This window comes from Oenanthe melanoleuca, chromosome 1 (assembly GCF_029582105.1).
Source record: "Oenanthe melanoleuca isolate GR-GAL-2019-014 chromosome 1, OMel1.0, whole genome shotgun sequence".
NCBI lineage: Eukaryota > Metazoa > Chordata > Aves > Passeriformes > Muscicapidae > Oenanthe > Oenanthe melanoleuca.
The window spans coordinates 39,188,961-39,205,990 of record NC_079333.1 but is presented as its reverse complement, the minus strand read 5'-3'; the positions used below and the strand labels follow the sequence as shown (position 1 = coordinate 39,205,990).

The 17,030-nt window shown below is 37.6% G+C and overlaps 1 protein-coding gene across 1 annotated transcript in view; it reads left to right on the top strand.

Annotated features, from left to right (window-relative positions):
* TRPC6 (transient receptor potential cation channel subfamily C member 6) overlaps nt 1-17,030 on the top strand; it is a 75,661-nt gene that overhangs the window by 41,714 nt on the left and 16,917 nt on the right. Inside the window, exons 2-5 of the mRNA XM_056482221.1 lie at nt 3,686-4,460; nt 11,638-11,823; nt 13,695-13,859; nt 15,657-15,870. Of these exons, the coding sequence (XP_056338196.1) occupies nt 3,686-4,460; nt 11,638-11,823; nt 13,695-13,859; nt 15,657-15,870 (1,340 nt within the window). The remainder of the gene's footprint in view (nt 1-3,685; nt 4,461-11,637; nt 11,824-13,694; nt 13,860-15,656; nt 15,871-17,030) is intronic.

The window sequence follows — 17,030 nt, the reverse complement described above, 5'->3', positions numbered from 1 at the left end:
GATATGTTATCCAAAGTGATGACAATATTCCAGCCTTGGTCTTACAGGCTCTTCAGTACCAAGGAGTAATGAGTATCATACTTTAGACTGCATTTGCCCCAAATACATTGATAGTGTCTTGCAACCAACAGTTATAGTCTCAGAAGGATGAGGTTTCAAGTGGCTTTAAGATTTATGTGGCCAGCACCTGTGACATGAGCATCTCTTTAAGAAAAAATGAACTGGAAGGGCCTTAATGAATGTAAAGTAAATGTAAGAACATTTATATAACAATATAACAAGAATATAACAAGACTTATCATATTCTTCTGGATCATGAAATTCCTTTCCCTATACTTTGAGTCAATCAGGTGTCTTGCACTTTTCTAAACAAACTCCTGAAGTAATGTTTGCTTCCCTGTCTAATTAAGCAGAAATAATAAAACAGAAAATTCATATTTCTGTTGCAATTAAACATGTTTATAGCCTTTTGTTGCAAGAACCAGTGTTAATTGCAGACCCTTAAATTTAATTGATTGTTGCTGCAGTGGACAAACCAGGATGTTAATTTCAAACACATGAAATACATTGATGCAGGAAAAATTGATTTCATTGAAATTCTAGAGGTCTGAAGCAGGTATGTGGTACAGGCCAGCAAACAATAAAAATATATTCTATTTCATTTTATAATAGGTTCAAATTCAGATGATGAGCTTCTGTGTAAGGAATGTATGTATTTAATATCCCATTTGAGCAATGATTTTCTTCTAAATGCAGGCAAGGAAAGAGGAAATTATACTAGACAAAGATGCTAGTTCTAAGTATTCTTCACTAGCAATGATTACCCTTTGCTTTGATAAGCCATACTGAATGTATTGCTAGAACAGAAATACAGTCTCTTTCCATTATTTGAAAAATGAAAGAGGAAGTGTTTAATGGGCAGCAGTTTTTGGCTGTGGGCTGTGTCAGTTCACCACCACAGACTGATTATGCTGGTGGAGCCAGTGAGGACCCAAGTGAGGCTGAGGTACTCAATGCTTCCTTTGCCCCACTTTTAAACAGTTGAGATCCATCCTCATAAGCATTATATTGGGTCAGTTAATCAACCCAGACTTCTGAAGCTGATGCATCTCAGGAAAAAATAATGACCAAGATTCTGTCGAAGGGTTTGTTTCCTTGTTCAAGAATCAAATACTAGCAAAACAATTTTATACTGGGTTAGTTTTGCAGGGCACATAAAGATGCATGTTTTATATGAATTATGTTGTTATTGACAATTAGTTTAACTAAGATTTAAGTCTACACTGAACACATCTTTATTATTTGGAAGAAGTTTAAAAAATATGTTCACATTTTTTGTGAGTTGAATTTATTATCTGTTTATAACCTGTTCAGAGAAGGTTCAAGTCAGACATCAGGAATAATTTCTTCATGGAAAGGGCTGTTAAGCATCAGAAAGGACTGCCCAGGGAGGTGGTGCAATCACTAGGTACTGAGTGCTTTGGTCTAGCTGACAAGGTAGTAATCAGTCAAAGGCTGGACTTGATGATCTAGGAGGTCTATTCCAACCTCAATGATTCTGTCCTTCTGTGAAATAACTTCAGTGGAAATTATTTAAATTATGTCAAGCAGTAATTTGTGCTGCACAGAAGAAAGAAGCAGTTCAACACAGATTGGGAATTTGCAGCATGTTGCTCAATAGGAGGGATTCTGCATTTAAGATTATTTTGCTGCTGCAGTTAAATAATCAGTTTACTCAAAACTGAGAAGCCAGTGTGGAGCTAACAAAGTTGGAAAACCTGGTGCACTAAAAAAATGGTAGAGTGCAATCTTGCCATGATTTCTCCCTCTGCACCCTTGTATGCCAGGTCTCAGGACTCTGTGTCTGCTTGGTTAAATTGAAGCCCAGGTCAGTCTACCTTAAATGTAGGTAAGACCTCACACTGCTAAGGACCCTCTCTGATATAAAGAAAAAAATTGATAAAAGGTGTATATGAAAACTTTGCATTGCTTTTCAGCTTTCTACAAATGTGATGTTGTGGTAAAACACTAAATTGTGAAAATACAGTAAGTTTAGAAAATTCAGCATATACACAGGAAAACTTGGTTAAATAAAGCTTGTATAGATTTTTTTCAGAGCTATATTTCACAGTTCATAGGATTCATATTTATCACTAGTAAAAAAGTTTGCTTTTGAAATGAATTTAAACATAAAACTAAATATTTCTTTGCTTGATTTAAATATTTTGTGCTTCCCTGCTAACAATTCTGAAAAATTATTTCTTAAAATATCAAATAATGAAACTAATAATTATATTTAATAGTTATTGTTGCCAGTTGTGATATATTCCACATTCCATACCTATTATTATCTTACAGAAAAATGGTTCATTTATATTTAAGACTTAAGGCAATTTGAAGTATTTCCAATGCTGCAGAAGACTGTATCTCTAGAACAGAGAAGGCAAGAAGCAGAAAGGAAATTTATACTAAAGCTAAATCTAAACAACCTAGAATAAATAATACCTTGTAATGTTACTTTTTGTGAAGAAATTTTGAGTCACAAAGGACTTTTTTTTTTACTGACATTTAAATTCATACTTATTAGTATTTAATGGATAAAATATTGCTCATGGTTATTTTTTGTGGGAAGTACTGAATGTAGTGAAGTGTATTTGAGCATTTGTATGTAAGGAATAATTAAGCTACTAATTCTTCTAATTCAATAAAGAAAAAATATAAAGTTGTGGGGAATATTAAGTAGTTTAGCAGAGTAATTCTAGAAGAGAAAATTATTTGCAATTTAATTTCTATTGAATATTGGGATTTTAATTGGCTGAAATAAGGTTGAATTAGTGAATTAGATTTTCTTCTTTTTAAAGACAATGCAGCAAATTTTGTAACATTTCACAGAAAAGTTTGATATGTTCACTTTATTTACAATAATCACTAAATAATTATTAATGAGGTATTTAATAATTATGGTTGGAAATGGCTGGGGGTTTCAGTAAGTAGCATACTGGACAGATTTCAGAGCTATCATGAATCAAGAGTTAGCAGCATTTGTTGGCAAGCCCCTGAGTGAAGGAATAAATAGCATATCAAGATTGTGAACTGTAGTAATGAAAAGAATGGCAGAGATGGGGAGTAAGAGATGTCATACAATGTATTTGATGTGCTTTTATCTTGTCCAGATTCAGTTAGTGCCTGAGCATTCAATTATGGATGTCAGACAAACATCAGCAGTGTGAAGAGGAGGAACCAGGGCCAGAATGGAAGTTAGATGGTTGCTGGAGTAGAGAGATAAGAGCAAGTGAAGTCAGCCTGAAGCAGAAGGGGGTTTAGAGAGTTTCCATCTTTGTGTGCCCTGCTGTCCTGAGCAACCCCTCATTTCTCATCCCATGACTGCTGACTCCTTTCACACTGTGGCTTGTTCTCGCTATGAGCTGTGAGGACAAAATAAGAAGAAAAAGGTGTAGTTTTAAATGATGATTGATGACAGCTTTTTCTTCTTGTTGAATTGAACGTAGCTGGCTACCGATTCTCAGCTTGAGTAGTGACAGTGGCCACAAAACGCATCGAAGGCGAGGTTTCTGGTGCTGCACACAAACTGCACAGCAGATAGAGGATTAGGATAATTTATGAATTATCACAGAAAGGGATGTGCCCTGCATAAAGAACTGACGCTTTCTCCGTGTGCACACAGGCGGGGCAGCGAGAACAGGCTGGCGCTGCGGCGGCAGACCATCCTGCGGGAGAAGGGCAGGAGGCAGGCCAGCCGGGGGCCAGCCTACATGTTCAATGACCACTCCACCAGCCTGTCCCTGGAGGAGGAGCGCTTCCTGGACGCCGCCGAGTACGGCAACATCCCCGTGGTGCGCAAGATGCTGGAGGAGTGCCCCTCGCTCAACGTGAACTGCGTGGACTACATGGGGCAGAACGCGCTGCAGCTGGCGGTGGCCAACGAGCACCTGGAGATCACCGAGCTGCTGCTGAAGAAGGAGAACCTGGCCCGGGTGGGCGACGCCTTGCTGCTGGCCATCAGCAAGGGCTACGTCCGCATTGTGGAGGCCATCCTGAGCCACCCCGCCTTCGCCGAGGGCAAGCGGCTGGCGCTGAGCCCCAGCCAGTCGGAGCTGCAGCACGACGACTTCTACGCGTACGACGAGGACGGGACGCGCTTCTCGCACGATGTCACCCCCATCATCCTGGCCGCGCACTGCCACGAGTACGAGATCGTGCACACGCTGCTGCGCAAGGGAGCGCGCATCGACCGGCCCCACGACTACTTCTGCAAGTGCGCCGAGTGCAGCCAGAAGCAGAAGCACGACTCCTTCAGCCACTCCAGGTCCAGGATCAACGCCTACAAAGGCCTGGCCAGCCCCGCCTATCTGTCTCTGTCCAGCGAAGACCCTGTCATGACTGCCTTAGAGCTCAGCAATGAGCTGGCCGTGCTGGCCAACATCGAAAAAGAGTTCAAGGTGAGTAGAGGGACGCTGATTTCTGGCAGACAGAGAACTGCAAACTTTATCCTTCAAAAATCAGCAAGATAATGTGGGAAAAGATACAGTTTTCAACTGACTGGAAGATTTAAATCTCTGTGAATGTCTTATTGCCATGTGCTGATTGTAATTCATGCTGCTTGTGTAGAATGTGCCAGTGAACTAATTTTCTACTTCTATCAGGCAGGAGAGTGAAGGAGGCCCTGCAAAGCCGTGGCTGAAGCTGGTTTAGGGTGAGGAGGACTAAAGTGGTACATTTTAGTCACTTATGACAGACAATTCCATGATTCTATCAAACCCTCGTGCATTCCCTTTAGTTTCTTTTATTTGGACTTGAAGCTTTCACACTTCTTAGATTCTTGCATTCGTTCAGAAGGAGGATTCTAAATAAATCTCCTTTTTTAATGTGCTGTTATGGTATTTCTGTTTACTTTTCCCTCTTTCTTACTTATTTGTACTTAGTTGTATGTGAACTCTAGAGTTAAAAGGCTTTTTCAGTGTTACACAAAAATTTTAGTATTTCATAAATGCATGTTTTTGAAAAAATATTAATAGTTGAGACCCAGGCTCCATAGATTCTTGAAGCATCAGCTAAGACAGTAAGAATGTAAGGTTTTATCTGTCAGTAAATGCAAAACCAGGCCTTGTGCAAACATTGCCAATGTTATTTATGACCTGGGTTAGCTAAAATCACTTAGTCTGGGTTTGCCTCACGTGACCCTGTCAAAAGCAGATATTCCTGTAACTAAGCAATATATATAGACTTCGCTAGCAGGATATCAACATTCTTCCAAAGCTGTAACAGAATAATTTCCAACATGGTGCTAGCAAGTGTTTGATATTATCATGATCAATATTTAACAGTAATCTTAGCAGTGGTACAGTTCTACTCAGCCAGCCTGAGCTGAGGAGCTGCAGTTCTGAATGAATTACCCTGGGCTTGTGCTCACAGGTAAATCTTTGTGGCACCAGTCTGTTGTAAGAAGCTGGAATATTTATGGGAGAGGGAAAATAAGGAGAAGGAATGTACAAGGTGATCTTAAGAACAGCAGCTGAACTGCTGAAATTAGGGAAGGAGAAAAAACCAAAATGCTGGGAGGACCATTTCAGATTATTGCAGATGAATATCTGCCCCATGAAGTCCCTGGCAGAAACCTTCAGGACATCAGTGGACTGAGATTTCATCCACTGATTTCATGTACAGTTCAGAGAAGAGTACTGAAACCACATACTTCTTTCTCTTTAGCAGCTGCTGATGGGAACAAAAGGACTTGATTAACTTAAAGCAGAGTAAATTTAGAACAGAGCTGAAAATCATTTTTCATAAACCATAAGTGCAGCCTGTTAAGTTTACAGCTATGTTGAGATAAACTGCATATCTGACTTGTAGGGACTGTATAGATCCCTTTACCACAGTTGGAGTGACACAGCTAAGATCATTATAAAGATAAATAAACTCATCATCTGGAGCAGCCAGCAAGAGGTGCCCTTCAGATGTGTGCTGCAGTACACAGTCAGGGAGAGGAATGGGAGCACAGCACCTGTCTGTGGCAACACCAGGCAGGGAATGGAGCACACAGGTGAGAACCCAAGCAGCTGGTCACAGAACAAGCTTCTGCAGTCAGTTCTGAAGTGCCATGAGGAGGTTCTTCTTTGGTAGCTCCTGCTTTTCCAGTTCCTCTTTTGTCTCAGCTGCTTTCTCTAAAATGAGAGCTTCACTTCTAGTGTAGTGTTGTACAAAGAATTTTAACAGATTTTGGATTTTTCTCATCAGAAACAGGAGATCTGCTGGGCATTAATCATCCAGGCTCTGCTGGGAATGTACATCCTCTTTGGATAGAGTGGAGTGGAAGTGGAACAGTGAGGAGCTCAAGTACAAGGCAATGTGGAAATTTAACTCTCCAATAATTTAAGGTTTCACCAGATGTGGGCAGCTGGCAACATAAGGTCTTTTGGGAAGGTTTTTATAGATACTAAAAGCATGTGGTGGTTCTGGATAAATATTAAAGAATGTGGAGTACATTTATAACTGAATTGATGGGAGTTGACATTTACACTATTGATAAGCAGTGACATTTACAATATCTAGACTGGCCAGGGACTTGACTGCAAAATACCTGCCTTATGTTCAGTGGAGGCAAGTGTGTAAAAGTTATGAGAAATGGAGGCTGTCAGCTTTACTGAATTTGGGCTTGTTTGTACCCCTGCAAGCTCATATCCCTGCTTGCAACAATTAATCTAAAAAATGGTTACCCCTGCTTTATTTCAGGACTTTACTACAATTATGTGGAGAGTAGTAGTCACTGCATAAAAGTGTGGGTTTGGTAAAAATGCTTTTACCTGTGTTAGTGTAATCAAAACAAGTATATTTTTAGTGCATATGTTAGCTGGACATGGCAAATCTTTAGCTCCACCTAGGGTTAGCCTGAGCCATTTAAAGTATTTCAAACCTTACCTAAATTAAAACTGGTAATACACCATTTTAGGTCACCTATTTTATAGTGCTGATAGGGTATTGTAACAGGAGAACTTATAAGTGGTTGTCTACAGCAGCCAGTGACACAGATAATTTCCAGATTTTCCTCAGAGGCAATAGGAAGGATCAGTGCTAAGCTGTGATGCTGGTTGTTTTATGATTGTCCTAAAATTGCATCTTTATCCTAATACTAGAGAGAACACTGGCCATGAAACTGTGATCTGTACAAAATAGGAAATGCCATAGTCAGGGGAAACCAATATTCTCTGGAATAAACCCCTTTCTTTCTACAAACCCATGCAGTAGTGTCATTTGCATTATATGCCTTTTGCATATATTGCAGGTGTTAAAATTGTTGCACTATATAAGAGTGTTTTGGAGAAACATACTTTATTAGAGTAAAGTCAGAAAAAAGTAGAAGATTACTTCTGAAGGAAGAATAACTGAGCAGACATGTAAAGCACAGCATAGAAATATTTCTGTACCAAACAAATAGCTAATTCATGTTTCATGAGTAATTCTGAGATCTTCAGGATTTTCTGAAGACCATTTAATTTAGTTTTGTGTCTTAGAATCACAGAATGGTTTAGGTTGTAAGTGACCTTAAAGATAATTAAATCATCAGAGCATGTGCAGGGCATGGTTTAGTGTGCAGCTTTACAAAGTTTGATATTATATATATAGAATATTTTTATTTTTGGAGATGGTGTTCATGTTTTCTGTCATCTCAATGGTTTGCTCACCTAAGAGCTAATATCTTTACTATGTGCATAAAAATATAGATCATATATGACAAATGTTGCCCTGCAGAGGTGTGGCCTGAAGGTTTGAGTGGGACAGCTGTGGCCCAGTACTGTTCAAAATGGATAAGATTAGCATTTATTATAAATTCCACTGCAACTATAATGGCAACTGACTGCTTTGTTGTTTAAAGGGATGAAATGGAAAATGTGTTTTTAAGTTAAACATAGATATATTACTGTTTGCTGTAAAGTAATCCCTCTAATAAGATTGTCCGAATTTGCTTTTCTAATGAGAAGAAAAATGCAATTTATTATTTCAAAGTCTAATTTTCTGTTGTTGTGGGTTTTTGTTTTGTTTTGTTTTGTTTTTTGGTTTTTTGTTTTTGTTTTTGGGTTTTTTTTGTTTTGTTTTTGTTTTTTGGTTTTTGGTTTGGTTTTTTTTTTCATTTATACAACCCCCATTACAGAAATGGGACCCCAGTCTTCACTACAGCAATGGTTAGCTTTCCTAAATAAAAGTAACACCACCTATTAGAGAAGAAGGAGAGAAACACTGAAGGCAGAAGGGCCACCTCTGCAAGGGAAATAATGTATTTATGTACCTACTATGACACCTAAATCCAACATTACGCCTCACTTTGAAATCCTAAATTCTAGTATAGCAGTATCCATATTTCTGATCTTGGCCTCTACAGTTCACCAAGCAGACCAGGACATGGTCTGGAGCACTGCTCCATCTCCTCCCTAGGGTTCAGTGTCAGCCTGCATCCTGAGAGCATTCTCATCCCAGGGACAGTCTGGGGGACAGCAGGAGCCTGTGACTGCTCACAGGGACTGTGAAAAAAGACTCTTTTTTTTCTGGGAGATACAGTTGTAGTGATGCTCTCCTGGTCTCTTGGCTGTGGTCTCCTCCTAAGAGGTAAAGCAGGGCATGGTCAGCTGAAGTTTTCAGAGTGACAAGAGCCTGCTTGCTCCCTTACTTGGCACTCCAGACAGTCTGCAGCTGCCATGAACATTAGGGATGGGTGACTCCTCTCAGCAGTGCTGCTCTCACTCTCACCCCTCTGCCACCAGCATTGTTCCCCTAGTTCCTCATGCCCCACAGTGCTCACCCCAAATTATCACCTTCCTTCTGCAGGGTGGGAGCAGCTAGTACTGCTCTCTTATCCTTGGTGTTGTGAAATTTGGCACAATTTATTTTTTCCTAAACTGCTGAGGAACTCTGAACCCATGTTGTCACATGCAGAGAATAAAGCACGCATGCTTTACTGCAGAATTCAGTGCTGATTCTTTTAGAGTTTCTAACTACCATCTAAAGTTTCTCAGGAATGGTTTTTTAAAAAATTACTAAGTTTACAACATGCAGTAAAGGAAAAATCATCCATGCCTTTGTCCATTTTGGAAAATAAGTCAAGCCAAACAAATTCCCTTGGCTGACATAGATTGTAGGAGATATATGAGATTCAGAAAGGGGGAACTTTATTTGTGTGTGTGACAGAGAGACATTGAAGAGTGTATAGACCATTTTTGCTGTCATTTCATTTTTGTTCTGCCAAAGCTGACTCTGCCTGTGCCATGGCTGAGGTGGAGGCAGTGATGGGCAATGCTCAATTTCCCAAAGCTTGTTTGCCATAACGGGGCTGCTGAAAACTTTTCATCTTGGCTTCCACCACTGGTCACAGCTGTAGCAGTATTTCATGGAGGGGGAACTGTTTTACTGCATTTGCAAATGAGAAAATAAATTTTGTGGATGAACTTACAGGGTGCTAATATATACTGTAGTACTATGTACCAAATTCAGAAGGCACAACTCCTCTGTAGAGTAATGGTCTTCTTACAAACTGTTTTGAAACTACATGTCAGTCACTCGAGCTGGAAAATACTGAAGAGTGTGGATGTCTGTACCTATCTTCTACCAGAAAAAATACACATACTAATACATTACAATGCTTCATAAATTCTTAAGAAAGCCAAATTATATTCTTCTTATGTTTACTGGAAGTTTTTTGGGTTTTTTATATTGGTATTCAAGGGTCAAATATCAGTTTGGAAGAGCTGGTACCTGATAATACAAGGGTAGTTGTGGGTAGTTGTGTCTATTTTTCTCCTTTGTGAATTTTAAATGGAAAATTTTCCTTTCATTTGGAAGAGAAAGTTTATGTGTTAAAAATACTGAATACTGAATCTTAACTTCTGCATAAAAATGAAGCCAAACAGAATATGAAATATTACTCTCAAAAATTGTCTTTCTGTAGTGCCAGAAGTCAGGATTTTGGGTAAGCTCTTCTATTATTCATCTGAATGGAGGGAAAACAAATAATGCAGTAATAAATCATCCAGAATGATAGGAAATTAATTTCAGTATTTTAGCTTCTGTCATCTTTGTTGATAAATGGCATTGAAATGCCTTTTACTTTTATGACAGATCTGATTTACCTTGTTTATGTTATATTATTAAAAAAATAAATCACTAGCAGTTTTCTGTAGATATATAATAGTGTCTATAAATATTTATCTATGAATGTTTGCATCCATCTAAGCAAAGTGAAGTGTAAAACTGGATGCAATCCTTTAATATATCCAGTAATAAACTGTTATTGTAGTGTTGTGGATAATAAAGCACAAAGATGCATGAAGTACACCCTCAGCAAATAAATTAGGGTATCCTGCATGCTCATTCTCTTCCAGGATGAATATTGGATGCATTAGATGGTGGTTAGTATGAGGGAAGTATTTGAAGAGAAGGGCTAACTAGAAACTAAGAGTGGAAGAAGAGGAAATACCCTGAAGAACAGACTGGAAGAGGGGGAAATGTGTCAGTGTAATAAAAGCATTTGTTGAAAAGTGCTTTGAACATGCCACAGAGACTAGATGAGCAGTCCTGTGTGGTGTGGGGTGGTTAGAGGTTTCTTCCATTCTTTTTTTTAGGAAAAATTCTGCAGTAATTCCATCTTTTTAAGACATTAAAATGAGCAGAAATCATAAAAATAGCAGAAGTTGTTGACACATGTTAAGTCACTTGTGAGAATTTTTTAGCTTTAGATACACATCTCTACCTAACTCCCTGTCTGCCCAGCTATATCCTATATGACACACCTTATATCCTATATTACCCAAACACAGCTGCATGTAAGGAGTGGTTAATGAACTGCAGATTGCAATGATCAAAATACCATTTTTTGTTTGGACTTATGTCTTTTGGAAAACAGTGCCCAGGGAGAACACTTGTTAGTTAAAGCAATAAGCAGCTGAAGCTGCAGTTGCAGAACAACATTTTGCCTCACACAGTGAAGTCTGTTGTGAGATCCTTGAGCTAGAGTGGAGCTGCAGTCAGAGATGTGGTATCACCACACAAGCTGTACCACTGCTGGCAGTGTTGCTGGAGAACAGCAATCAAACCTTGTGTTTGCAAGCTAGAGTAGATTGGAAAAGGAAAAAGCCAAAGTTTACAAGAACAATTCTAAGCCTTAGAAAATTCAGTATATTTATGCAATTCTGAAGAAGGTTGAGAATTTCTTTAGATGTATTCTGTGTAGGATGCTCATCTTGTCCAGTTGAAATTGCTACAGTGCAATTTTCTGCATCTAGTCTAGACTTCTGTGACAATGAATAGAAAAATTTTCCCTGTGCTATACATCTCAACTTGAACTGGTCATTAAAATGTGTCATACAATGTTTCTGAAAGTGTTTTTTTTCTACTTTAATTTTCTCTAAGCACTTCTAAAGGAGTGACTTAGGTGTGAAAATTGGTAATGTAGATGTGCAAGACAACCAAGATGAGATGGATCCCACTCCTTGAAGATTTGGGGAAAAAGAAAGCAAAACAAAATGCAAAGAAGCTATCCATGTTCACAGAGGTGTAGGTGGAATGTAGAATTGCTTCTCTCCCGTTGGATCTAAACACCAAGTTTTTTTTCTTTCCACTTCTGTTTCCTAGAATGATTACAAGAAACTGTCTATGCAATGCAAAGATTTTGTAGTTGGACTGCTTGATTTGTGCAGAAATACAGAAGAAGTGGAAGCTATTTTGAATGGTGATGTAGAGATGAGCCATAATAATGGAGAGCATGGTCGTCCCAGCCTCAGCCGCTTAAAACTCGCCATCAAGTACGAAGTTAAAAAAGTAAGCAATTAGGATGATCAAACAGGCATGTCATGATGGTGGTATAAAATTGTGCTATTATTAAATTTTATGTTTTGATAGCCTGCAACACTGAAATGAATGTTTGGGCCCTTTGGGCACAGTGGTTTTGCAATCAAAAGAATCCTTGCTTGCAGTATAAACAAGAGGCAGATATTTAAGGTGAATACTTGTCACAATGAGCATGAAAGCAAATGATCCTAAAACAATGTGTAGCCATGTGCAGAATTTTTTTATATATATTTTTATTTTAAATCTGTTTTTTAAAGAAAAAAGGTGGAAAAATTTTGCACTACTTCTGAAGCCTGGAATAATGTAAGATTTAATAAAAGCTAGAGAATAGCACATCAGTTCCATGCACTACATAATAAATGTTGATACAGGTTTTTGTCAAGCTGTTGTGTCTTGCTCAGAAATTTGAGAAAACCTGGAGAAACTCATGTCTCACAGAAACTGGGCTTTTGTCTGTACAGAGGGAGCCAAGACACAGCCTAGGAATATCAGTACTGTGGTTCTTAGTTCAGGAGACAGCAGTCTTTAGGCAATGCCAACTGCAGGAATTATTGGCCCTTCTTTGGCTTGCTTTCATTTCTACTGTCAGTTTAATACTCTGCTGTCCATCTGAATAGTGCTCAGTGAAACCAGCTGAGTTTGTAGCTGCATAAATGTTGGAATTTCCCAGGAAACTGGTCTTGGTTGTAAAATTCTGGGTGACTTGTGTCAGCCAGGGAGAAATGATTTGCGTGTTGAAGTTTGTACTATCAAAGATCAAGAAGGCACAGATAAAAAGTATACTTCAAAAGCATGTTACCCCAAATTTTTACAAAAATTGAGTTCACATCCTTGACAGACACACAAAAAATGTATATGTGAGGTGTATTTATGTGTTCATGAAGGGAAGAAAAGAAAAAAACCAACATTTTGGCTGAACCAGTATATGAACACAAAGGTGCAAAACACTTGCCAAGCTATTGTCACTAAAGAGAGCTGAAACAGCTGTTGAAGAGAACAGATTACATTGAGCTTGGGTCCTTCATACTGTTTGGGTCAATACTTCTGCAAACATGAACTTTCTTGCAACACTTTCTCTTATCTCAATAAAGACATTTCTTGTACCTTCAGCCAGTCATCTTTTAAGTATAGAGAAAGGATCTAGAAAAACATACTACATTCAATTAATTTTTAATTTTATTTATAGATTTGGATTTAAAAATGCACAGTGCAGAAGAATAGACTATTTTTTAACAGCTACCTTTGTAAGATGCTTCTTATACTGTCCAGAAGACACAAAGAGCCTTGTAGGACAGACTTCGTTTTGCAGTTTGTCCAGATGGTTCCAGAACCAAGTTATAAATAATCCTCATCTGATTTCCCATAAATGTGACAGCTGTTTTCTCAAGCCAGATGAGAAAAATGGTATTTTCTGTGTTAACGTGTGAAAATAGCACATATTCATTCTTTCCTAAGTGAAGATTATGTAGTGTTTTTTGCAGACCAAAAGACTCAAAGTGTTGGAATTTCTGAAGCAGTGAAATTAAAATTATAAATGTCAGAAATATATAAAGTTTGCCCAGATAAATTAGCCGTAGATGAAATTAATAGTTTGTGATGGAACATAGTGTTAATAAATACATTTTTAAAGTCAAAGTATTTATTGTTGCTGATGACAGCATACCTATTTGCTGGGAGATTTGGCTTATCAAAATAGTTTTCCTTATGCCCCTGTTAATGCTCCTTTGAATATAAGCTGCCTTTTCACTATTGCAGCATTCTTAATGCACTTCCTATAGCTGTATTCTAACAGAAATTATTCTGATAGCAGTATTATTTTTGTGCTCTTTTTTTTTTATTAGTTTGTAGCACATCCAAACTGCCAGCAGCAGCTCCTCTCGATTTGGTACGAGAATTTGTCGGGCTTGCGGCAGCAGACGATGGCAGTGAAGTTTCTGGTTGTCCTTGCAGTTGCAGTGGGACTGCCCTTCCTCTCCATGGCCTATTGGATTGCTCCTTGCAGTAAGGTCAGCCTGGGAAACTTCTCAGGGCCTTCTATTAACTCCTCTGCACATAGATTCCTGTAGGACGAAGATACACTTAAATAATCCTTCAGAAATGTGTTACTTTAAAGTTCAGTTAGAATGGAATGGCTGCAGGGTTGCAGGTTCAGACAATTGTTATTAAGGCAGGTAAATGAGTTGTGTTAACTGTAATATGTAGTAAATTAAGTTACAGTGGTTGACTAAAAGTTGCCTTATAGAAATCATGCTTTGTAAATGAGTCAAAGAATTTTTCATTAAGTTCTTGCCTTAGCAGTCAGATGCAGAGGATACTCATCTTCCATTGATTCAGATGTAAACTAAGTTCAAGCCATGGGTTAATTCCAATTGCCTCATAGGCAATTTTTTTTTCATTATTAAAAATAACTCAGTAAAAGTCAAGACAGTGCTACTATTCATCATATTTTGTGAGGTCTTCAAAGCAGTTACTCAATTTGCCCTGCATTCACTTGCAATGCGCTGTCTGGGATTAGGTGCTACCAATAAATCTGGTTTGGTTTATATGTAGCATGGAAAACATTTCCATTAAAGATGGGTTGCAGTTTCTGACCTCACTGATCTTTGTGCTGAATCTCTGTTTCAGCTGGCCAGTATCCCTTTCCCTAATGGAAAATTTCCCTTGAAAGTGTGTCAGAGGGACAAATGGTCTCCTATAAGGATTGTTCAACATGTTGCAGTATGAGATCCAGAGTTCTAGCAGGTTGAACTCTGTAGCCTTTTAAGTTTTACCATATTTTTCTTCATGTATTTCAATCTAGGCATAAAAATCAGTTACATTATTTTCACTTTTTGGTATTGTGACTGGAGGTTTTGTGAATAGTTTTCTCTTAAAATGCCTTGAAATACAAGACATTTCAATTGATTTTCTGCTATAGCAGTGACTTATGTACTTGTTATTTGCTTTTTTCAATGATTTATTTGTCATATACAAATGCAGTCAGTCTGAAATTAAAAAGTACTTTTCTGCAGCTGCCAACTAGGTGGACAAACTAAGACTTTTAATATTAATACAGGCACTCTCAGAGATAAAGAATTGCTAAAAGTTCAACTTCATGTGAGTTTGTATGGAACATTTAGGTTTTTTAAGTGTTGCACTAAATCATTTTTTAAGTTGGTCATAGTCATTACAAAGCTGAGAACTTTTCCATTGTTCAAGTCAGGAGGAATTTAAGACTCTACAGAGCTACAAACATAACCTCTTGAGATGTCAGGACTTTTTTAAAAAGAAAATAAGCTGGGAAAATTGCACAGTAACTGTGCTAAACTGAGTCTCACATCAGTCAGGAAACTGAACTCTTTTTTTCATAATTCACTCATGGTGATAATGCTTTTAGTAAGCGTGTTAAAATCTTATTTTCTGTCTTGCCTCACAATGAAGCTAGGTAGTATTAAGAAATTTAAAAACTGTGATAGATTTTTCTCTTGATTATCTATAATAAACATGGGTGCCACAAAATAATTACAGTATTATTTCAAACCACGGAGTTAAAATATATGTTTTATGTTTTTTCATTTCAGTTTCACTGTTAATCTGTTGCTGCTATCCTAACCGTGAAACTATTATATTATTCCTCTGAAAATAGCAAATCAGTAGAAATTTCTAAAGATGACTCTGAAGAGGGCATCATAGTATACATTTTCGAATATTTGGTTTTTTGTATTACTGAAATATATGATTATCTGTGTGACTGCTCTCTTAATATACCTTTTATTTGGAATCAGTCAATGCAATATCCTTGTGTTTCTTAATCTCTGTTGCAGCTGGGGAGGATAATGCGTGGACCATTCATGAAGTTTGTAGCTCATGCAGCCTCTTTCACCATTTTTCTTGGTCTGCTTGTCATGAATGCAGCTGACAGGTTTGATGGCACCAAGCTCCGACCTAATGAAACAACAGACAATGTAAAACAGCTTTTTAGGATGAAAACATCTTGTTTCTCGTGGATGGAGATGCTTATTATTTCTTGGGTAGTAGGTAAAAATTTTTGCTTACATTTGCCTTGCTATGACAAGTGAAGCTGAACCCAACTGAATACTTTCTTTTTAATGTTTTTGCAAAGAAGGGATTTTATTCATCTGTCTGCATTCCCACATAGGCCTTGTGATTTTTATTGGGTGGCAGCAGGATTCATGCATCTCATTGATCACAAACATTCAAAGTATTTAGGTGAAATCTATATTATCTGAATATGAATTAATTCACTTTTATGAATATCAAAGCAAAGTGTCTACCAGTTATTGGGGTGGTTGAGTCACAGTGTGAGCTTCCAAGGGAAGGATTTTTACATAATGAGTCAAGATTTTTTTGTGTCTAATTGTCTCTTATTTTGCAAGCATGCCTGCAGAACTAATACTGATTAGCTGAATATATTAGTGATGAAAGAGAAGAATATAGATCCCTGAAAATTTGGTGGTAGATTTTTCCATCCCAATGCAGGAATGAAATGAGTGCTATGAGCAGTACTCTGAGCTGACCCATTCTCCTTGGTCATGTAGAACTCTTCAGCATCAGAACTTGAGCACAGACCTTCCAAAATATTTTAGCTGTCTGATTCTTAATTACATATCTGCTACCTTTTGGTCCAGTAGGGTTTAGATAGCCAAGTATTTTAAGGATCTGTGTTCTGGTTGTTAGTTAAGTCAGTAATATGTGTGAGCTAAATTCAAGCTATCCATTCAAGAGCTTACGCACTTAAAATATTTTGCTTTTATGATCTCACTGTGATTGAAATTTGTATACCAACTGATTCTTATAGCTTTAAAAGACCTTGGCAGTATTTATTTATTTAATTATAAATCTGTTTTATAAGTTCTAATAATTTTATATTTTAGGAATTAGATAACACTTAGATTTCCAAGGTCTATAAATATCAATATTTTCATCTAGTAATAAAGAAATAAATAATAAATTCTCAATTTGAAATTCTACTTTGCTAATTTGATCTATTCTCAGTGTCATGCATAAGACAGTTTATTAAAAATTGATTCGTGCATACAGATGTGACATTGAATTTAGCTACTATAATTGACATTACTATTGTACTTATCTGAAAATGATGAAAAGTGATTTGAATTTGATAAGTGTAAAAATTAGTGACATTATTCCATTCAGTTATTAATTCTCTTTAGAATCCT